At 43.7% G+C, this 24,861-nt stretch overlaps 1 protein-coding gene across 1 annotated transcript; it reads left to right on the plus strand.

The window, feature by feature from the left end:
• Window positions 1-5,093: 5,093 nt before the first annotated feature.
• LOC308170044 (amino acid transporter heavy chain SLC3A2) lies at window positions 5,094-10,726 on the plus strand (the record flags this gene model as incomplete). Its single annotated transcript, XM_080544775.1, has 8 exons — window positions 5,094-5,478; window positions 6,962-7,126; window positions 7,801-7,904; window positions 8,233-8,310; window positions 8,401-8,456; window positions 8,721-8,922; window positions 9,169-9,279; window positions 10,316-10,726. 8 exons carry the CDS (start codon window positions 5,094-5,096, stop codon window positions 10,724-10,726), a joined length of 1,512 nt encoding a protein of 503 aa, XP_080400901.1.
• Window positions 10,727-24,861: the final 14,135 nt, after the last annotated feature.

A 24,861-nucleotide genomic window follows, 5' to 3' on the forward strand; every position in this document is an offset into this window, starting at 1 on the left:
AAATACCTCCCCAGTATATAGTCCACACCAACAACAGTTAAATTAAAGACTGCCAGCCTTTATTAAAGCAACAAAAATAGTACTCTGCAGTACTCAGTGACCAGTACTCAGTAACTGGTTTAAAGTTAAAACTATTTAAACAGCAGCATTCAGCATTGTAGAAAAAATAGTTATGTCTGATAAGTCTTTTTTCAAGTGTAGCCAACTAACAGTAAAAACAAAATGGCTGTAAAACACAAGTTAAATATAACTTCCCCAATAAATATGTAAAGTATTCCAAATAAATAAGAATAACAGCTGCTTTGACAATTGTAAACAAAACAACAACAAAAAAACAACAACAACAACAACACACGTTTCTTATGTGCCGTTTCTTTGTAACAAAGCTCTTGAACATTGTTCACTCAAGCATGAGGGAGAGATTCTTCTTCAGGAAGATTAGCTTTTCAGCATTCTGTGCAGTCAACCTGTTCCTTCTGTCATCAATAATAATTGAGGCTGTGCTAAAGAGCCTCTCACTCTCTACACTTGTACAAGGAGCACAGAGAAATTTAGCTGCTGTGGCTGCCAGGGAGGGCAGTCGAGGTTGGTTGACTTTCCAGAAAAGCAAGGGATTGTCTGACCGTGGAATAGGTGCCTCACTGAGGTAGGTATGCACTTGAACTTGTACGCTTGTGGTTATCCCAGGATCAGGTAGGCCTACTGTGCGTTCCTCCAGGATTTCATCAAAGATGTTGGCAAGGCTGCTGCTGCTGGTACTGGTGCCTGTCGCCTCCAACCGTGGAGTCTTGTCTGCTGGCTCAGAGGCTGTAGTTCCCTCCTCCAACACTTCCTCCATCTTCCCTACCTCTGCCATTAGTGCTGTCTTTGCAAGCCTCACACTGTCTGCATTTGTGAAGTACCTGTATAATAAAATAGCTAATATTAGTCAAATAATTTCCGTAATCAAGTTACTTGTCACACACACACACACACACACACACACACACACACACACAGACACACAGACACACACACACACACACACACACACACACACACACAACGTTGAATCAGATTAGGCTAAATAAAGTTAACAGAAATTCCCTTACCTGTCTTTGTACCGTGGATCAAGCAGGGTTGCAACCGAGTATAACGGTTCAGACTCCAAGTTGTCAAAACGCCTGTTGAGTGCGTCGAGGAGGGTGCTTTTCGGGCCAATCCCAATTCACCCCTAGCCCTTCGTTTTCACCCCTATGGCTCGATTTGCGCGTTCACGTTTAGGGCGAGGGCTGTCCCAATTCATATTTCATCGAGGGCTAGGGGTAAGGGGGAGGGCTAGTTAGCCCTTCGTTTCGAGCGATTCCAGGACCACACTAGCTTCGAAGGGCTAGGGGTACGCTACCCCTTGATACCAGGATGCATTGCGAATCATCTACAAATATAAAATCCTCAATTTTGGCCGCCATTGGCTACAATCTGTAATTTGGCTCTACAAGTGTTAATATGTCATTTTATGAAGTTTTTATATGTTTTCAGGCGAGAAAGTAACCATATATATTCACAAAATGTGTCCAGTTTATCAAAATAACCCGTTTATCCTAGATACTACGGAGGATGTTATCATAGTGTTGTTAGCATAGTGTTTGTGATGCTAACGGCCGCCATCTTTCGTCATCAACCCAGGAGAAGAAGATCCTCATCTATCATCTATCATCATCTTTATCATCCTCCTGGGCTTAAACACGACTAGACTAGTGTGATCATGTCATATTACTGTGTTAGTAGAAATGATGCGTTGGTTTAGTAGTATAGTACATGAGAGCTACGGCGCTAGTTGTTGTGCTAGGTGCATTGACTGACTGTGTTCGCGAATGCTATGCTATTGTTGTGCTATCATGTGCTAGTCGATTGTGTGTACTAGTTTTCACTGAATAAATCGCGATTTCTTTCAAAGAAGGTAGCAGGTGTTTATGTCCATGTCAAGGAGAAGGTACGACTTGTATGACAGTAGTGTGATTAGGACATAAGTTAAGGATATTAGTGTAGTTGTACTTTAGCCTGTGGAGACGCGATAGCATTAGCTCCACACGGATTTAACATGAACAGTAGTCATAGACATGTAGTAGTAGTTGTTGTATAACAAGGTGAATAGTGAGTTAACATGTTTATTAGTTGTATCCCTTCCTTGTTGTAAAACGTGTTGTTGTTGAACATGTCTGTGACTGAGATAGACTAGATACTACGGAGGATGTTAGCATAGTGTTTGTGATGCTAACGGCCGCCATCTTTGCTATCTCCTCCGGTCACAGGAGATGTGAGAATTCGCCGGCAACACAACGCGTCTAGGTGTCAAATCCTTATTGTGTGTATGAGTCAGTGGTTGACACTGGTGTAAAGTCATTTCTAAAACACACACTGGACTTTTTCTGTTGTCATGGATGAAAATGCACTTTTTAAGGGAAAGGTGGTTGGCTCTTAAAAGAGCCTTTTTGTGGTTTAAGTGGTGTCACACTTTGAATGTTTACTTCTTCTTTGGGCTGCCTTCTTTGCCTTGGGCTTCATGGTCTTGGGCTTGGCTGATGTCTACGGGCCATTTGGACGTTGTTTAGACCCTGGGGTACTACCCCAGGGGTAGCCACCGGTGGAAATACGAGCGGTGAGCTTCGTAGCGGTTTGCGTGGATTTATTAGCGGTTTGCTTGGTGGCGAGCTGCTTCCTGGCCGCTTTGCCGCCGGTGGAGATACGAGCGGTGAGCTTCCTGGCCGCTTTGCCGCCGGTGGAGATACTAGCGGTGAGCTTCCTGGCCGCTTTGCCGCCGGTGGAAATACGAGCGTTGAGCTTCCTGGCCGCTTTGCCGCCGGTGGAGATACGAGCGGTGAGCTTCCTGGGGGCTTTGCCGCCGGTGGATTTACTAGCGGTTTGCTTGCCGCCGCCGGTGGATTTACGAGCGGTTTTCTTGGTTCTGGCCATGACGCTAACTTCCTTCGTTCAGTTGAAGTATAACCAATCTTAACAGAACGTTGTACATTTATAAACCCCCAGTCGTGCCCCGATTGGTTGGCGAATATAGACGCGCTCATTGGCTCGTTGTTGCCTCCTTCTCCGGCTGCCATTGGACACGAGCACCGTCCGCGCCGTTGCCGCCACAAATTCAAACACTTAAACCCTGCCGCGCGCTTCCTTTGTTTGGCCCCTCCCCCAAACCGTTGTTCAAGTTCAAAGAGATGTCATTCCTATATCTTTTGTCAATGATAATCTATCCTTTAAATTGTTCTTTTTAAAAGCTAAAGCAAGTGTGACGATACAAAAAAAAGTAATGTAATGTACGATTATATGAATACAAATTAACAAGAACAGTGTAAACACGGTGCAGACACTTATTTCGTCTTTACGGTGTTGTGTTCCATTGGACGTCCTTTAATCTCGCTGCTGTTTGCACAATGTTGTCTATTCTAAATCTAAAATGTCATCACTAGTTGTCCACAACCACTTCATACAAATGATGAACCAAACAAACGAACAAATGTACCGATATATATGGGAAGATCATTATTAGCAGATGATGGGGCTCTGTGGAAAAGAGTGTGAGTTTAGAATGATAAGGTTCTATCTCCGTTTAGAATGATAAGGTTCTATCTCCGTTTAGAATGATAAGGTTCTATCTCCGAAAGAAAGGCAATGATGGAGGGACTGACCAGAGAAGGTTTGGAGGGCATAGTGGAGTGTGGTGGAGGGGGACAGGGCAGGAGGTGTCTGGTCAGCTTTCTCAAGAGAACTGGACTGATAGGGAGACTTTGACTAACTGGACAATGTAGTAGCTGGCTACATCCAGGAGATGGCAGTAGTGCAACATGAAGGATGCAGGCTGCCGTTAAACCCCAGAGAAGAACATGACATGATTCGAACACCTGGTGGGAATTTAAGGAGATGGCTTGAGAGCGTCTCTCAGGCTCCAGGGTGGAGACGTCCAGACTCCAGACCAGAGCTTTCACCTGTTAACCTGCAGGGCGTTGGACAATAGCGAGATACCAGGTTGTGCATCGCAGCTCCATGGAAAAGGTTGATAGAAGTATCCAATTATGATCTCAAAAAACACAGTTCTAGCACACTAAACTATAAAAAATGCAATCGTGCAACTCCAGTGTAACACGATGAACGCAGACCTGTTTAACCACAGGTGTTTGAAAATGAATTAATGAACTTTGACCTGATTAGTGATATTCAAGATTTTATTGATAAACATTTGTTCATGTTAGTAAACATGGGTTAATTCATTGCAAGTAGCCATAGTTTGCACAGCTCATTGGTTGACCCTAATATTGGACATAATATGTTTTTGTATTAGAAAGTGATCTCTTTCCGACACAGCACTTTTTGCACCTTTATTTGTATTGCACCTCGCTTTTAGTGTATTTTATCTATTTTATCTGGTTTTTTTATCTGTATTCAGGGGTGCAAACTTGTCACCTTTCTGCTAAATTAGCCATTTTTATCTCAAAATAGGTCATCCATGTGAATTGTGTAGATCTGCAAAAAGATGTTTTGGGTGTGGTGGGGGGGGGGGTCTAAGTCTCATCCATGTCACATGATGCACAAGCTAGCTAATCTCCCTGTCTGCTAAACTCTGCTGCAGTTGAAATAACGTTTAGCTTCAGGGAGCTAGGTACAGTTCCAGACAGCATAGAGAACACAGTCACAGTAAACTGTTTTAGAAGTAATTCTGCAGGTGTTGAGGTCAGGGCTGCTGCTACTTACACACGCATCATTGTTAGACCACCGTTAGTGCTAGCGATATCTATTTACCGTAACACCGTTAGTGCTAGCGCTATCTATTTACCGTAACACCGTTAGTGCTAGCGCTATCCCCCCCCCCCTAAGGTTAGCCACCCAAAAAATGTGTCACCTTTTTGGGCCATCACCTGTTTGCACCCCTGGTATTTTATCTCTTTCATCTTGTTTTTCTCTCTATCTTTTTATCTGTTAAGCACTTTGGGCGGCTGTTTGTCGTTGGAAATGTGTGCATATATTTGTGCATTATATATATTTGTGCATATACATACACGTTACTTACTTACTAACTTACTTCATGTTCACCTCCCCAGTCATTAAGGATGCCTTTGAACGTGGATGGCGACCCCGGCTACGGCAGCGTGGCAGCGAGCGCAGCGGCGGGCCTGTCCTCCTCCAGCCTGGGCTCTGAGTCCGTCCCGCTGCTGATCCTGGAGCCTGACCCGGAGCCCTACACCTGGCAGCCCATGACCAAGGACCAGCTGGAGCTGGCCGCGGGGGGCCCGGGCTGGAGGAAGGTGCGCTCCCGCCTGGTGTTGCTCTTCTGGCTGGGTTGGCTGGCCATGCTGGGGGCCGCCGTGGCCATCATCGTCCAGAGCCCGCGGCCGGTGGCGACCCCTCTCCTGTGGTGGCAGAGAGCCCTGTTCTACCGCCTGCAGCCCGCCCTGTTCCTGGACGCGCACAGTGCGGGCCCGGGGGGGATCAGCGGTGAGTGCATGGCAGGTGTAGCCCGGTAAAGGCTGTAGACCAGTGGCGGACTCAGGCTGTTTGAAGGGCAGGGGGGGGCGAAAAGAAAAAAAGGGCACCTACTGCACAACATGGAACCCCATCAGTGCACATGGTCAAGTTTAGACCATTGGAAGGGCAGCCAATAGGGCAAATCCTCTAATTTTGCCACTCAAAAGGGCACTTTAGTGCAATGTTTTTCAACGGTGGGGGCACATGGTAAAGTTTAGACCATTGGAGGGGCACCAATAGGGCATGTCCTCTCATTTTCGCCACTCAAAAGGGCATTTTTGCCACTCAAAAGGGCACTTAAGCGAGACGTTTTTGAACCGTGGGGGCACCAGGAGGGGCGGTCGCCAGTGGTTGATAGTGTAAGTAAAAGTAAGTCAAATGTATTTGTACAGCACCTTTCCCAGACCAAGGGTCACAAAGTGCTTTACATAGTAGAGAACATAATAAAGAAGAAACATAATAAAACATAATAAAAGAGCGAAAGTCATAGCAGGATTAAAAATAGGCAAACAAGTGAAAATAAGACAGACAACAGGTGAATGAATGAATGAATGAATGGTCTTTATTGTCATTGCTATAGTACAGGTACCAAACAACGAAATTTGGGAGGGGGGGGGCTCCCCTGGTGCTAGGAAAGGAAAAAAAATACTAAAAAAACAAGAAGGGAAAGGAGCTGGTTTACATAAATAAAGGCTATGTACACTATCCACTATACTATACTGTACAGATAAGACGACTAGGGTTGTCATATTGCACATAGTGTTATTGCACATTCATTTAAAGTGTCGCAGTTTGCAGGCTTGAAATGTACACATTTGTGCCTCAGCACTACACCTGATTTTTTTCAATCCAGCAGCTGCCATCAATCCGTCCAGACTGTCCAGGGCCCAGAACCTAGATCTTTGCTGTGTTCAGGGCCTGGATGGCCCTGGGGTAGAAGCTGTGCTTCAGTCTGTTTGTCCTTGCGGCCAGGGTCCTGTACCGCCTTTTCGAGGGCAGCCGGGCAGCCGGGCAAAGGAGAGGGTTGAAAAAGTGGACAACAACATCAACAGGACACAGAAAGACAGGCTTTAGGGGCCCAATCATATTCATGTAGTACGCTTAGATGAATAATACATTTAATGTGTCTCCTCTTTGGTAGGCCTAATTAAATTACAATTAGACAACTGTTCAAGGGACAGGTTTGCCTATAGCAGTGGTTTTCAACCCTCTCCTCAGGGACCACCAGCCGTTCCACACAAATCATAATGGCTTTGCACTTGATTAGTTGAATCAGGTGTGCTGGTGGTGGAACAGATCAAATAATATGTGGAATGGCTGGTGGTCCCCGAGGAGAGGGTTGAAAACCACTGGCCTATAGATATCTGACTATAACATGCGTTTGTCTATAGATATCTGACTATAACATGTGTTTTTTCCATGGTGTGATTTTGTATCCCCCCCCCCTCTCCAGTGGTGTGTGAGCACCTGCCCTACCTGAAGTCCCTGGGTGTGGGGGCTCTGATCCTGGAGGGGCTGTTCCGTAAGGACGTCGCCCCTCCGGACCTGACGGAGATTGATGAGAGTGTTGGCACAGTGCCTCAGATCCAGCACCTGCTTATGGAGAGCCACAAAACAGGTACTGTAGGAGGCCTGGAACATTACCACTGCATACCCCCCCCCCCCCCCCCCCTACATACCCCCCCTACATACCCCCCCCCCCCCCCCCTTCATACAGAGAGAAGGTGTGTGTGGAGGTACACCTCCATTCCTCCATGCTAGCATTTACGAGAAGGTGTGTGTGGAGGTACACCTCCATTCCTCCATGCTAGCATTTACTTTCATTTAATGTAGGTAAAGTTACAGCTGTACAATATCCCATGTTCTTGTTTTAGTCAATATTATAATTGTATGTTTTGTGCTCACTTTTGTGCTGACTTGTCTACGATCTGGGTTAGGGTTGGGTAGGATTATGAAACGTATTACTTCAAATCAGCCCTTAAAACCCACCTGTTCACCAAGGCCTTTGGCCCCCCTAGTCACTGTTTCGCTTTGTTTGTTTTCTGTTTTGTCTGTCTGACCATTTCCTCTACAATTGTAAAGCGTCCTTGGGTTTTATGAAAGGCGCTATAGAAATCCAAGTTATTATTATTATTTTTATTATGATAAGATATGTTATATATAGAGCGTCTTTATTCTGCTCTCTGCGTCTTAGGCCTACGCTAGTCCCTGCAGGGAAGGGGCTAGCCGCTAGCGTTTGGTTTGGAGTTGCCTGTTTGTACATGAGTGGCGAGTGTGCTCTCCCTCCTGCAGGCCTCAAGGTGGTGTTGGACTTCTGTGAGCTGGATCTGCTCACGCCGCAGGAGCCAGCAGGCAACAGCTCTGAGATCCCCCCGGGCCCTACTGGGTCCATACAGGTAGGAGCTTTACTACAGCATCAGGGTTCCAGCGCTGGTCTTAAAAAGCCTTAAAGTCTAAAATCCAGAGTAATCCAATTCATAAGGCCTAAAAAGATCTCAAATTCAAGTTATTCGGTCTAAAAATTAGGTCTGGAACTTGACTTGTTGAAACTTGTAGGTAGGAACCCTGCCGTTCTATATCATGTGATCTCATTCCTTGATCTTTACCGACATGTCATAGCTATTTAGCACTGTTATAAATCTTCTCATATCATATTGACCTACAGTTTTAGATGGATGTATACACTACATGCATATATAACATCATCAATCAGTCTGTCTTCAGTTTGCCCTCAGGTACTGGTTGGAGCAGGGTGTGGCGGGGTTTGGCATATGTGACACAGACACTGCATACTCAGAAAAGGTAAACTTGTCAGAAAGTTGATGACATCAACATGGTTTAACGAAGAAAGTGTGAATTTGTCACAGTGTCTCTCTTCTTCTTCTTTTTTAGACCCTGACGGAGTGGAGAGTTGTGGTCAAGGAGTTCAGCTCAGAGGACAATGAGAGGTACTGCAGTGGAATTACATGATTTCGGTCATACTGTACCGAATGGCTTTATACAGGGCCGACCCGAACCGTGTTGTGCTAGTGGATGTGGGGTGCAAACGTGTCACCTTTTAGCCATTTTTACCTCAAAATAGGTCAACAATTTTCGGAAATGTTCTTTGTTTTCAGGCAAAAAACCTTTTTGAGCTAGGGTAATGACATTCCCACTGTTGATGCACATTGTGTGGTGGATCTCACACTTGACTGTTGGTTCCGTCCCTTCAGGATTGTGGTGGTCAAACAGACCGGAGCGTCTCCGTCAGCCATGAACTCCTCTGACGCGCTGCCCTTCAACAGCTCGTTGGTGGAGCTGGTCACCAGGTCCATGCTGCCGCACTCGCCTCACCTCCAGTCTGCACAGGAAGTGGCGGTTGCCATAGAGACGCACCTGCAAACACCCCGAGGAGAGATCTGGCCCAGTTGGATGGTAGGGAGGGGCCGGGTGTTTGTTTTCTTTCTTAATTTGATTAAATTGTGACTACATGGTAGAGGCAGGCTACCTACCTCTTGGCTTAAGTGTGTGTGTGTCTCTCTCTTTCTCTCTCTTTCTTTCTTTCTCTTTCTCTCTCTTTCTTTCTTTCTCTGTCTCTCTCTCTGTCTCTCTCTCTGTCTCTCTCTCTCTCTCTCTGTGTCTCTCTCTCTCTTCTCTTCTCTTCTCTCTCTCTGTGCGCAGGTGGGAGGTGAAGCATCATCAGGGAGGTTACAGAGGATACTCATGGTGGTGATGATGACCCTGCCTGGTACACCTGTCGTCAAATACGGAGAAGAAATCAGCCATCCACAGGTGAGCTCCCTCGGACACCAGAGTGACCTACACTAGTCGCATCTAGTTTGATTATATTCTCTTACAGTTCTGTCATACAAACCATTGTGTTCCCATCATGCAGAATTTGACTGTAAATATGGATTGGAATCATGAAGAAGACAAGACAAACGAAGGAGAGTCGGATAGGGTGAGTCTTATAATAATAATAGTATCGTAGATTTATATAGCTTGTTTCTCAAACCCAAGGATGCTTAACAAGATTTCATAGACAGACAATCAGACAGACAGAACAAAGAAACAAAGACAGCGAGAGTGACAAACTAGACTAGGCCATAGACAACAGGTGAGTTTTGAGGGCTGATTTAAAGGTGTCCAGGGTAGGGGCATTGCGGATCTCTGTCTTGTTGGTCTACATACTGATAGTATTACTCGAACTGATCTGAGCTCAGTTCTTACCAGGACCAGTGATCCACAATCCTTTGTCCCAGCCTAGTTCTTATCACATCTGATTGAACTACTCAACTCATCTTTTAAAACCTTTATTAGCTGAATCAGGTGTCACAGCTGAGCTGGGGGAAAACGTTTGCAGTGCTGTGGCTTTCCATGACCAGGATTGACCGTTACTGACACAGACTTATTATTATTATTATTATTAACCACCCTCAAGACCACCAGGACCAAGCTCCGGACCAGGGGTGATGGGGGGCCTTTTCAGCCGCAGCCCCGTCCCTCTGGAACGCCCTCCCCAACCACATCAGACAGGCCAACACCCTCCCAACATTTAAACAGGCCCTCAAAACCCACCTCTTCAAGCTCGCCTTCACCAGTTAACCCTCTCCCCCTCCCCTTCCCATGTGTCCCCAGCCCTACCTCAATTAGGTCCCTATACTTTCTTTTATTTCTTTTGTGTCTTTTTATTATTACTACTCGATCTTTTCAGTTTGTAAAGCGTCTTTGTGTGTCTAGAAAAGCGCTATATAAGTCTAATGTATTATTTTTTTTTTCCTCTCATCCCTTCGGCCAAATTCCCTCTCCAACTCTTCGACTCCCCCAGGACCAGGAGAAGCTCCAGCACACGGCCCTGGCTCTCTTCAGCTCCCTGAGTCACTCCCGGGCCCGAGAGGAAGCCCTCATCTACGGGACCTTCACCTTCCTCCCCTTCAACACCTCCTCCTCCTCCTCCTCCTCCTCCTCCTCCCTCTCTTCCTCCTCCTCCCTGTCGGAGGCCCCCATGCTGGCCTTCCTGCGGTCCTGGGGCTGCGTCCACTTCCTGGTTCTGCTCAACCTGGGGCAGGAGGCCCAGACCCTGGACCCGGCCTGGGCCCCCAGCCTGCCCACGGCGGGGGTGTTTGTGACCAGCACGGACCTGGACCGCCTGGGGGCCACCTCCCTGGACACCCTGAGGCTCCGGCCCCTGGAGGCCATCGTCATCAAACTGTTTGAGACGGGCAGCTACGGCTCCTAGTGTGGTGTGGTGATGATGATGATCAGAAAGGGATGGAGAGCGGGAGAAGTTAGGTCGAATGGTGTTTTCACAATGAAAATGTGCCTTTTACTGGAGCCACTGGAATGTGAGATCTTTTTTAAGATCGATCTGAAGAGAATAAATGACGGTATTGTTGTGGAAATCGTTGGTCAGTGCCGTGTCGAACAGCAGAGGGCGCTAAATACAATGCTGACGCTGCAAATGTATAAAAATGTTTGTGGTGTTCCCAATGAAGGATGCTCACTGACTCTCATAGACTGGTGGTTTGTCGTTTTTGACCATTTCTCCTTGCTGTAATCCCCTCTCCTGTAATTCTTCACAGTTATTATTATTAATAATAATAATAATAATAGTAGTAGTAGTAGTATTAATAATTATAATAATATTATTATGATAATAAAATGTATTTCTATAGCACCTTTCATACATAAACTGCAACAAATAAATACAACAGCATAGATGAAAAAACAAAACAAATTAGTAGAAATACATTTAATTAGATAAATAAACATGTCTTTAGTGATCATTTCATCGCAGGCCTAAGGTTACACTGCCAAGTAACAACTCCTGGAGAGAGGAACCAATTCAAATGATTTTATTGACCTGACCTTCGACCCCCTGGCCACAGACACACACAGAACTAATAACACATCAAATCAAACTCGGGTATTTCCCATGAATTTATTCTGAGGCTTAAGTCTTTCCAAATATGAAAGAAATGCACATGTCCACTTCACCACAGACAGAGGAATCACACAGCCATGCCAGATCTCCTCCTGTTACACTGACACTCCCTTCAGATCCTCAGAACTGCATCCTGCAAATTCTTTCCCAGTTTGGCTAATATCCTGCGCCAAAACCACAATGAGTGGGTCCCATCCATCCAGTACACTCAACATCCCTGACCTAAACCATGGTCTTACTCTGTACTGGAGAGGAAAACTGAGTTCCAGTCAACCAATATCTTTATTTAATATAGTTTAATATGCAGCCTGGAATTTAGAACACCGCAATATAGCACAGCACAACACATCACTTATACATAATCAATAACAGAGTTGGCTCACGTCACAGAACTGTTACTGGACCCAAGACTACAGATTATTTTGTTTTCCCAAAATGTAGTAAATCCTCGGAAATTTCTGGAATTACATTTTCAGCGAATTAAGGGAACCCTGCCAAAATCGAAGATCAAAACCATGAAAAGACAGATTCTGCTGCTATTTAACAATCGAATTAATAATGCTGGGTAGTTTGAAGTGTAGGCTTTACACATGACACAGATATTATTAAAAGGCTGTTTTATGAGGTTCTAAAGGTTATCAATACAAAATCTTGCAACTTAAATATTTTGAGTTTATAAGTCAATAAGACAGGAAATGTAATTGAGCACCATACCTCAGAATCTGACATATGCCCTGATGGCTTTTTTCAGCTCACTCAGTTTTGACTGCTGCTACAGTAGCCAAGTTGGGCTATTGTACTTTAAACAAGCTAGGCTACACTCAGCACTACTAGGCATGCTGCCAACAGCACCTGGGCTGAGCAGAGATTACCTTTCTTGATGACTGATGGGATAGATTATTCACTTACTTAGACAAATGGATTTGTAAGTCGCTTTAGACAAAGGCGTCTGTGCAATGCCAAACATGTAATGCAATGTAATGCATGTTATTTAGGGTGCACACCTTGTGTCAAACAGCATAATACTTAGTCTTCCGAGAGGTAATAGACCTTATAGTGGACTGTGTAATATTCATGACATATGAATATGTTTTAATTACCAATATAATTTACGTTACATTTTATGACAGGCACAGGTTGGGACATCTTAATAACAATGCCTAGTAGGAGGTCCTTGATGGACACCTGTAGTTGCCATGGTAACAGAGTGACAGTTGGTTTTACTGACCGGCATAGAGGATGGTAAAAGATATACGATAAAAGAGTTTAAGACGTTGCTCCGTGGTCCTGCAATTTGTATAAAGCACAGATATTTCAGACTGCTTTCAGAAGAATAGCCTATCTAGGTTTGCATTGTTTCGCTTAAAGGGCATGTTACCTTGCAACTGCTCCTTAGCTACTTGCGGGGGAGGCCACATGGAGGCTGTCTTCATCCCCTGGTATGTCAGTAATGACTAATGACCTAATAATAATAATAATAACAATGGTAAGTCATTCATCAATGATCAGAGGTTTTCTCCATAAGTACGGAGGTTAGAAGAGTGACTCATGTGACATTATTAATGTGGTCTACTCATTGATTAACTCAAACCAGCTCACCCTCTGGGAACCTGGACAATGGACATGTTTAAAGAAATCTAAACTCATGACTCATAACTGTTACAATGTCCAAAGTACTCGTCGATAATCACTCATGATTGTATGTTGCATATTTTGTGTTCATTGGTAAACCACGTACCCACGGCTCCGTTGTTGTAACCTCATCCATTTCCTGATCAGAATCTGCTTCATATTACCTCCCTCCTAGGTCAGTTACGTGTGGGTGATGAGGCAAGGCATCTAATAAGGTGAGGCCTCTCTCTCCTCACACACTTTGTCAGGAGCTCCCTGTGTAATTCACGGCTCTGAAACCGAGGGCAGGTTATAGTGATTACACCATAGTTTGCCTGTTTGGGGAAACATCATTTGTATTTTGCTAAATTACATCATGTTTTTCCTCTGGCTATCGAATTACAGATGGTCCACTCCATCTATCCTGCCTGGGTGAATCATGCCAGTGTTGCATGTGGGAGCTCAGTCTGTGTCAGAGGGAGGATGTGGAGAAGATTGTTCCCCATTATCACCTCGAACCCAACTCAGTTGTCGCCTGCAGTCCGGGCTAGCCTACGCACAGTTCTCAAGTTGTTGAAAGAAAATCAGGGGGGATGGTGGATTTGATCATATGGGGACAATTTTAGCATCCCCACAGCATCAGTGACTTCAGTGTCAGTGACTTGGTAAAAATGTCATTGCATGTGTGCGTGCCCCCTCCCTCGCCCACAGTGTTTTACTCAATATGCGCAAAACAACATGTTGAAATAGCAGTAACACCACGTTCATTGATAACATGACATAAGGGATGGAAAGGGGGGATGGCCGTTTTAGAAGGGGGATGATTTTGACTGTTTTTATTTCAGGGGGGGATACCATCCCCCCTCAACTCGAGTGCTGCTTACGCAGAGTAACAGTGTTGAACAGGACCATGTGGAAAGAGGATAGTATGGTGGCCCTGTAGGCTGTTAATCCAATCCTACCCATTGCTCCATCACACTCTGTTCTAGGCTACATGGGTCAAACCAGGGTTCTGAAACACCACTGTTGCAGCCATTATGTCTGTGCTGGATGTCATGTTTACTGTTGACCACTGAGTGGCGAGGGCATAGGAGTGCACAGGTATATAGGTGAGCTCACCGGTAGCCACAGGTGTTACTGATTGAACTGGTGAGCACACAGTCTTTGACTTAAATGTGGTGACTGTTTCCTCCTTAGTCACCGCGACTGTTGAACTGTAAACTTTAGTTGACTCGTGATACCAACACCGACGACTTCTGTACGTTGCAATCATTTGTTTACTTTAATATAAAAACATGATACACTAAAACAGTTTCGCGTGTGGCAACACGGTCAAAGACTGTGTGCTCACCAGTTCAATCAGTAACACCTGTGGCTACCGGTGAGCTCACCTATTTTCCTGTGCACTCCTATGCCCTCGCCACTCAGTGGTCAACAGTAAACATGACATCCAGCACAGACATCACGAGTCAACTAAAGTTTACAGTTCAACAGTCGCGGTGACTAAGGAGGAAACAGTCACCACAACCACCTTCTGAAACATCACATTCAAGCACCTTTCAAGGACTTTCAAGAACCAATTCCCTCAAATTCAAGGACCCAACACGGCATAGTTTGAGATAGATCTAGATGAGAATTTATATAATAGGAACTATCCGCTCACAGACAACAATTAAAAAGAGAGAGAGAGAGGGGAATTCAAGCACTTTCAATGACCCATGTCTATTTTCAAAAACTAAAAGTTTTAGATCTTGATTTCTTTTTCTCAAATCCACAAACTTTCAAGGACCCGTGGGAACCCTGGTCAAACATATGTACTTTATAGCTACAGGGTCCAAAATAACGATGATCTACAGTAATGTACATATAGAGAATGTATAGTGTACCATAATAATAATAATAATAATAATAATAATAATAACTTACATTTATATAGCGCCTTTAAAAAAGCCCAAGGACGCTGTACAATTCAAGGGAATGATCAGACAGACAAAACAGAAAACAAACAAAGCAAAACTGACACATTGACTAGGGGACAAAGGCCTTGAAGAACAGGTGGGTTTTGAGGGCTAATTTGAAGGAGTCCAGGGTGGGGGCGTTGAGGTGTTCATCATAAGTGTCTTACCATCTGTACTGCATTGCATCATGTAAGGACTTCACGTAAGTTCCAGTTGACCACATGCGCACAAGCTCATAATGGATTCTAATTGAAGATAATTATATCATGCCAAAATATATCCATGACCGGAAATGGTGATTCTTATCAACGTAATAACAGCCCAGGAATACTGTGTAGGCTAGAGAAAACACACGAACCCAAATAGACCAACCATGCAGGCTGCATTCCTTTGGGACAGATTCCACCATCGAAATGGGAAAGACCATTAATATGATTTATTCCATGTCTCCTCGCAGACCTTCCTCAATGCTTTTAATAAAAGGAAAAGGAAAGCTCCACGGCCCCAGTAGACCCACACCCCGTTATTGTTTTTCTCATCCTCGATTCCCTTTATTGTGTCTAACTGAAATATTATCTGTGGTTGATATGTTCTCTCTCTCTCTTCCACATCGTCAGAGATTGGAAATTGGAAATCCAAAGGCCCACATTAGTCATCTTGATATTTGATATACGGCATCCTGCTGCTCAACTATGTTATTGCACAATGATTCAAGTCTGAAAACAAACTGGGGGATAACTTGGTGGTTTGCACCTTGATGTGAAGCCTCTGACGTATGACTTCCTGGAGATGAAGGGTCTATGGGTTTGGCCCGTGAAAGGTCAGACCCAGTGACACGTCTTTGGTTCTTGAGCTGATTGATCCTCTAGTGACCGTTTCAGACTGCTTTGAACTGTTGATGTAAAGATGCTGTCTTATAAGACCACGTTGTGACTTGCCCTGGCCACGGCCAATCGTGTGAGAGACTTGTAACTGAGCATTCATTCCCAACGTCGTCTCCATGGGGTAGCTCCCTTTCCATTCCCTGTCCTTTCCTCTCAGGAAACACCTCTGTCCAGTGTTGATGTGCTTATGGGCACATAGCGTCTTTAGTGCTGGTTTGGACACCGTGTGATGTAGACGGGGTACGTTCTTGTATTATTTTTTTTAAATGCCGGTCGAGAGAGCATGCTGGCGTTGCTTGTTTGTCGCTTCTCCGCGGGAAATCTAGGTGTAATTGCAGTGTACAGAGTAGATTGTCCTACAAAAACACCTAGATTTACATTTAGTCATCTAAAAATAATAATATGATATGATGTATAGATATGATAGATATGATCACTTTTCAAAAATGACTACTACTCTATCTTTTCAGTTTGTAAAGCGTCTTTGGGTGTCTAGAAAAACGCTATATAAGTCTAATGTATTATTATTATTATTATTATTATTATTATTATTACCATTGAACTAAACTAAATGCAAAGAGGTCCTAGACTACACTAGACTGTGTCCTGTCAAATCTTCTCGTTAGAATGCTCCCATTGTCGTTACTGTAATTCTACCTAATCAACATCTGTGCTATTTGTGTGTGTGTGTGTGTGTGTGTGTGTGTGTGTGTGTGTGTGTGTGTGTGTGTGTGTGTGTGTACGTGTGTACGCACGCTTGTATACAAATTATCTTCAGTACATTTACTGGCAGTGCCAAACCATTGCTATCTTCTTCCTTCTACACTAAGGCACCAACCTCCTCCTACTGAATATCATCTATCATACATATCTTTGCTGTGATGTCACTCTCCCCACCACAATGTCTAAAGCACTGAGTCCAGACATGAAAGAACAGACATGAAAGACAAAAACACAGCATTCCTCTTCAGCTTTTACTTTTTCCAAAGCAATCTTCAGGCCAGGGACCTGGTCTCTGTGCGGCCAAACTTCAGATGCACACAGAGACAGAGTACTCTGGACTTCACGCGTTTACCACCAACGCTCCCTGATATCCCCAGACCCTTGTAAAAAAACATTTAGGGAGATATTTAATCTCACTAATATAAAAATATGGCTCTCAAAGACTTTGGTTTCAGCATGTTTTTTGTATTAGTCCCATTTTATGTTTCTATTTCTATTTCTGCTCTCATCTTTGGCAGAGTGTCTGAACAGGCTCTGTTACATTGGCATTGATCGACTGTGGAATGGGGCAGGTGTCATAGTCAGACTTTGAAGTGAGGCCTGGATGAGACGTGATGCCATGGAACTTTTGAATTCTTCAGCTAATGTGGAATACATTTTCACCCTTTTTAGAGCCCAAAGAGCAGTGGTGTAGTCTAGTTTTTCTAGTGGGTATATTGTGATTTTTTCCCTCCCAGCCTCATATCGTTCATTTCGGAACGCAATAAAAATAAATCTGCGCTCCCTGTCTGACGTTATATATCTATCTAACATTACATGTTATAAGGCTGATCTGTGCATGATAGTGCTGCATTTTGACATATTTCATGTCGCATCCCCCCCCCCGTTGATGGTATATGGGGGCCCCTGCCTTCAGCCCCTGCCTACCTGCAAGCCATGGTCACCCCCTAACATCAGCCTGTTCACACCGCTCTTCCACCTCTGCTGACCGACTGGCTCCACCGCCTTTATATGGATGCGGCAGTCGCTCTACCTGGTAGCAGCTTCTCACCTTCCTGGCACCCTGCTAGTGGAACCAGCTCCCCACCGCTGTCAGGACTGCAGTCACTCCCTATATTCCGCCTTAGACTGAAGATCCATCTCTTCAGGCTACACCTGAACTGTCCCTCCTGAGACATCTACTACCCCCCTGTACTGTTTCCCCAGTGTCATAAAAAATTTATATATTAATTAATTAATTAATTAAAAAAACACAACGACTGCCAAAGGCCCCAGGCCTGAGCATAATATAACTTTTTCCTGCTATGACTGGTGGATAGATGATTCACTCACTTAGTCAAATGTATTTGTGGTAAGTCATTTTGGATAAAAAACTCAATTTTGACAAAAATGGAGATAGAACCTTATAATTCTAACGTCACGAAATGACGGAGTGAATGTAGCGCTTAAGTTCACCTTTACTGTGCTGTTGCTGTACCATTATCCTCAGCTCCCCTATACCTCATATTAACCACCCTAAACACAGACACTACAACATCACGCCAGGGTCCGACTAATATGGTGGCTGCAACTATCTGTAACTATTTATTTAATATGGGGTTTATTGTAAATAACATTCACGTTTTGCCATCTGTGACGCTGTTGGCATAAACACTCTCTCTGTCTGTGCCCAGGTAGTGTTTATTGAAAGATGCCATTTTGTTTGATGGACTGTGGTATTGTAAACACTCCCTGGCATCCTCTTAAAGGTGCCCTAACGGTAATCTGTTAGGGATTTTTTCCCCACTCATCTTGCTAGGCAGGGAGGGGGACAGGGACAGATGGGCAGAAAGGGAAAGATGCTTATTGTGCGTACACACAAACATTGAGTACATTTTACTAAATGAAATATGTATAAATAAAGATGATCATATGATTATTATAAAGGGCTGAGAGTCACTCTGTCTGCTCTGATCTGTGTTTTAGTATCTGGAAAATGCTCATGGGATACATCAAAAGTACCCGGGTTTAAATATGCTGTCATATTGTTATCATGGTTACCAACATAACTTAAACAACAAGTCTCCTAGCTACTTATCATCTATCGGCAGAAAGAAAGGGGGTTACTTATCATGTCGATTCAAACAAAACTGAGTGCAAAGTTTCCACGAGGACAGGGTTACCAGGTCAAGCTATAATGGGGTGGCTGTGGCTCAGGAGGTAGAGCCGCCGTTGAATGATCGCAAGGTTGGCAGATCGGGCGTTCGAGCCCCGGCTGGCCACATGTCGAAGTGTCCTTGGGCAAGACACTGAACCCCAAATTGCTCCCAGTGAGTGGGTCGGCGCCTTGCATGGTAGCTTGCCACCATTGGTGTGTGAATGTGTGTGTGAATGGGTGAATGAGAGGCCGTTGTAAAGCGCTTTGGATAAAGGCGCTATATAAGTGCAGTCCATTTACCATCTATAATATCCAACCCAATGGCTACTCAAAACTAGCCCAAATAGTTTTTTTCCGCAGCAAGTTGCCACATTTCCAATAGGTGTCTCTATAATGACGTTTGAATTACAACTGGTAAAATTGCTCTACCTTGTTCTATGCATTTCTCCCTTTGTTATTGGTTCATCACACCAAATTATTGAATCTGTACTATCGAAGTAATTGACACTAAATGGTTATGGTGAATGTTTGTTTTGTGTGTGTGTGTGTGTGTGTGTGTGTGTGTGTGTGTGTGTGTGTCTGTGTGTGTGTGTGTGTGTGTGTGTGTGTGTGTGTGTGTGTGCGCGCATGTGTGCGTGCTTGTGTAGACTTGAAAAAAGCGTGTAAAAAAGCTCTTGCTTTTGTCTTCTTTTTGAATCCACTATTCCAAACTATTCACATCAAAATTAACTATTTAGTCTGTTGTCTCAATCTACCTTCAAATTCAAATCAAATCAAATTTTATTTGTATAGCGCATTTCTTACAAGATGTAACTCAATGCGCTTCACATAATGAAAATGTTCAGTCAATCAGTCAATCAATCAATCAATACTGACAGAGCCGCGAGCAGGCAAAAGTAAAAAAACCTGTATACTATGTAGCCAGGAAAAATTCCCTTGCAGCCCTCTACCAATAGAGCGACTAATAGCCAGTTTGCTTACCAGTACCCAGCGGTCCCCCAGGGGAGGCCAGGACCACCGGCACAAAGCAAGCAAGCAAGGGCAAAAACCTGTACACCATGTATCCAGGACAAATTCCTTGCATATTATCGGCGTACACACTGTCCATAAATTTTGTGTTGTATTTGCATCGTTCTGCATCCAGTATGGTCACAGGTCCTGCCAAAAGAGAAACTTAAGCACAGTTATGATGCAACAACACAATAGAGACAGTAAAGATGACAGCAATACAACCTGATGGTGGTCCTGGTACACCCTTGTACCGGTTCCAGTACTGCTCTAGGTGCTATTTGGAGCTGACAGTGCCTCATCAGCACCCGGGTCCATTTTCCTGTCAATACAAATCTCAAAAACACGAGTATGGTGTAATGGCCTAGTGATCCTAGTTCTATAATGTCCAATGTCTCCCTTAGTATCAAAAGGCGACATTGAATAAGTAGGTTTTGAGGTCACGCTTAAAAATGTCCTGAGTTTTAGACAACCTCAGGCCCTCAGGTAGGGTGTTCCACAATCTAGGAGCATATATGCTAAAAGCTGATCCTCCAAATCTCTTTGTCCTAGCCTCTGGCACTATTAAAAGTTCCGTGCCACTAGACCGTAGGGGTCTAGCTGGTGTGTATCTTATGAGCATGTCCACCATGTAATTGGGTGCATCACAGTGAAGTGATTTATAAACTAGTAAAAGGATCTTAAAGTCTATTCTATGACTGACAGGGAGCCAGTGTAGTGATCTCAGGACAGGTGTGATGTGCGCTCTCCGTTTGGTCCTAGTAAGGACACGAGCAGCAGCATTTTGAACCATTTGTAGTCTATTTATCATTTTTTTGGGGAGACCTGTCAGGAGAGCATTACAGTAATCTAGCCTACTAGTAACAAACGCATGCATTAATCTCTCTGGGTGGTATTCCATTAACGTCGCCAACGGAATATCCAGGCTTATTTTGATAAGTCTCGAGAGAAAAGGAAAGATGCATTCATTATATATGAAAGGTGTATAAATAAAGATGATCATATTATTATTATAAAGGGCTGAGAGTCAGTCTGTCTGCTCTAATCTGTCTTGTCGTATCTTGAAAATGCTCATGGGATACATCAAAAGTACCCCGGTTTAAATATGCTGTCATATTGTTATCATGGTTACCAGCATAACTTAAACAATAAGTCTTCTAGCTGAAGAATTTGTTGTTGAAGGTGATACAGGCGGCTACTCATCATCTATCGTCAGAAAGGAGGTTACTTATCATGTTGATTCAAACAAAACTGAATGCAAAGTTTCCACGGGGACAGGGTTGTTTCCACGGGGACAGGGTTTTCCTACTCGGCTTCGCCTCGTGCCACAATGAGTCCACAACCCTGTACCAGTGGTAAATGAGTCCACAACCCTGTACCAGTGGTAAATGAGTCCACAACCCTGTACCAGTGGTAAATGAGTCCACAACCCCCTTCCTCTCATGGTCAATTGCTTCCTTTTACAAGCCTGGCTAGAGTTAACGTTGACGAGACACAAGCTAACTTGTGTCAATGGAGCGGCTTGAGCCTTATGTCACAGTCGATGTTAATTCAAACTGAGCTTTTTGAATTAAGTGCAGATTTGGTTGATGGAATACCTCCCCTGGTGTGCTGAGTAGATGACATCCTCCTCGCTAATAATGGCCTGAATTTGTGGCAACAACATATCATTTTCCTTTGCATGTGGGCTTGATTTATTATATATGATGTTCTCAAGGGATCTTTCTTGCATTAGTTTCTCATCTTGGTTTTCATCAATGCCATCTGTTCTCTTTCCTAGTCTTAACAATAACCGCCCATATTTTCCCCATTAACTTATTATGGCATTATGGGAGTACAATTGTGTCTAGCCATTAAGCTAGTTTAATTGTTTCCTCTGTCCTCACCTTCAAATGTTTCACTAACCTAAAAGTTGCCCCTTTTTTAGCTTATAACAACACTGGACTTCAGGTGTAACAGACACTATTAGTGAATACTCAAAGTAACAACCTCTAGTCCCCACCAGTTCATTGGGTGAGACCCAAGGACTGCTCCTCCTGAGACATCTTCTGCCCCTCAGCACTGCGTCTCCTAAAGACACCCGCTTTCCCCTTTACTGAGTCCCTAAAAACTTATATTGCCCCCCTTGTACTGTTTCTCTGTTTCTCCAGTGTAAAAAAAAAAAAAAAGTTTAGAAGAAGGTGATGGAAGAAGGTTTTTCCTTCTATCAGTGGCCCCGGGCCTGAGCTGGATTACTCTTCCTGCTACGACTGGTGGATTGATGATTCACTTGCTTAGTATTCAAATGTATTGATTGTAAGTCGCTTTGGAATAAGGCGTCTGCTAAATGCCAAAAATGTAAAAAATAAATAAAATGTAGACCATGGTTGACCAGCCGATACATTACAGTTGAATACGTTTTTCTTTAAGCCCCGGGCTTGAGAGGTGAAAGGTAAACAGCATTGCCCAGAGGGAAAACAGAACCACTAAAATGTTATACTCATTTGGCAGAACATCTGATTCACTTTGCGTGTTTATTTGCTTGGCTATGGTCGAGTTATGGCTACTGTGTCTCCGTAATGGAAAACCTCCCGTTATGGAGGAGCAGACGCAGCTGGGCTTAATATGAATCTGCTGAGGAGGAAAAATTCCAATTGAATCTTCTGCCGCATCGATATTTTATAACGAGAGGATAGGATAGGACACCACTCCTACAGCAGTGTTCCTACAAGTTTCAACAAGTCAGATTTAAGACCTTTTTAGACCTCTTTGGATAGAATTTTAGACCACATGATAGCTTTTTGTCATCCTCGAGGTGATGAAATTAGGGATTTCACTGCCATACATACAGACAAAAAAGTCTGAAGGATAATTCATATAAAATAAATAAGTCCCATAATTACTCAAAAGTAAATGTGTTAACATGAACAGTTAACTGTAGAAAGTCACTTCAACGTGAAGAGAACAAAGTGCACAAAAGCTTCCTTGCAGGACAAGCTAATCTCATTTTTAAGACCTAACACCTCATCTTTAAGACCGATTTCCGAAATCTCACTTATTTAAGCCCTTTTTAGGCCTTATAAATCGGACTGCTGAATTTTAGCCTTTAAGGCTTTTTAAGACCAGCGCGGGAACCCTGTACAGGCCTCAGTAGGTATAGCCGGGAGGCGGACTGAGTGATCGTTACTCAGGTGTGTGTAACTGTAACATACCTGTGTGGTGTAATCATGCAGACATCATAAAACATCTCACTGTGGGACATGCAGAGGCCTCTGGGTCTGGATGACAGAGGAATGATGAGGCAGAGAAACCCTTTGATTGAACTGTGGCGAGGAAGTCAGACTCATGGACAGACACACACACACACACACACACACACACACGGACACACACACGCACACACACACACACACACACGCACACACACAACCACATGGAAACGCACACACACACACACACACACACACATACACACACACACACACACACACACACACACACCTCCCTTCAGTAATCTGACTAGAAGGTTTCATTGCCACTGTTTCTCTAACTCATCTCTGTATATTACTCTACTCTCTCTCTCTCTCTCTCTCTCTCTCTCACACACACACACACACACACACACACACACACACACACACACGCTATGTTTGTGAGAGGTCTGTAATGCTGATTGGCTGACAGATTTTTTTTTGCATTGATAGAACTTAGTCCATAGAAACTGTATACAGTATATAGATGTAGGTAGATCAGCCCAGCTGTTGCAGCTGAGATGTAATTTTCAAATGTGTTCCCTGTGAAGAGACAAACATATGACCGACACATTTCAGAACTCTCTGCCATATGGTGTGAGGGTTGTGGCCTTTCAAAATTAGCATTTTCAATTGCATGATATTGAGCCATGGGTGTGGCCACCAGATGTGGAGCTAGCTAGGTAGCTGTACAATAGCCAGTCATGACAGGGTCAAAACAAGCATAATATTATGATTGATGATGATGCCTAGTTATGATGCCATCACCTTTCATGTAAGTTGCTGGCCTAGCTCTATGTGATTCACATCTTTCTTTCTTTTTTCGAGGAAGCAGCTGTATTATGTTTGTAATCATGAACGCACGACACCCTCGTAGCAAGTACTTCAACGTGGCTTTACTAAACATCAACTCATAGAACAGAGCAATCCATCACAGATATACAGATCAGAACAGAGCAATCCATCACAGATATATACAGACATCATCACTCAGGCATCACATCACAATAACAGAACAATTGAACACTAATGCGTCACCGTTAACCCAATGTGCAGACATAACAAGCTGGCCTACCAATCCTTTGTAAATGTTAAATATCATTTGAGAGTCTTCACTGTAGTTTTGACTTCCAGGTTTGTGATGTTTTTTGAAAGTCCTTAAAAATGGGACTTATTTTTATCTTCAAAATAAGAGTATTGCCCTATAAATGGTTTAAATGCTTGCGTGACCTGTATGTGTCCCAGGTGCAACCATTCATCCGTAACGTACAGACCTTGATGACCTTTGCTTCAGACAATGATTCTTCTCTGATTCACAGGGTTGCATAATCTATTATGTCTCAAACAAATGTCTTTGAGCAAATATTATGGTGCTCCTATTGAAAAGCAATGAAGCGAAAAATATGACAGGGTTTGAAGAAAAGGTCCACAAGTCTGGAAACGTCATTTATTATTATGAAAGGGCAGATTGTACGTTTTCAAATGATGTGTCATACATTGAAATCTGAAACAAGTTGAAGAACTTACACATATTTGAATGTTGATACCCCCCAAATCAGCGAGCCGAGAAATCCGGCCTCAAAGTATTCACAGCCACATTTCACAGGTAGGTAATGGGTGGGAACAATAGTTGGTTAACTCCACCCCAACCACTCCCTTAAGATAACCACTCCCCCATTACACTACCTGTCATTATCTACCTGTCATCTGTCAGTGGGGTTGTCAGCTAACCCTCAAGAAACAAACTTTAGTTTTTTTATTGCCATATCTTCCAAAAGTTTATTACATCCCATTACAAGTACAAGAGAGTAAAATACTTATGGCTTCAGTTTCAGTCGACATTGCAGCAGCAAGAGAAAATAAAATGGCAATGGAAAAA

The sequence above is a fragment of the Nansenia antarctica genome, assembly GCF_963989245.1.
Source record: "Nansenia antarctica genome assembly, chromosome: 14".
Lineage (NCBI taxonomy): Eukaryota > Metazoa > Chordata > Actinopteri > Argentiniformes > Microstomatidae > Nansenia > Nansenia antarctica.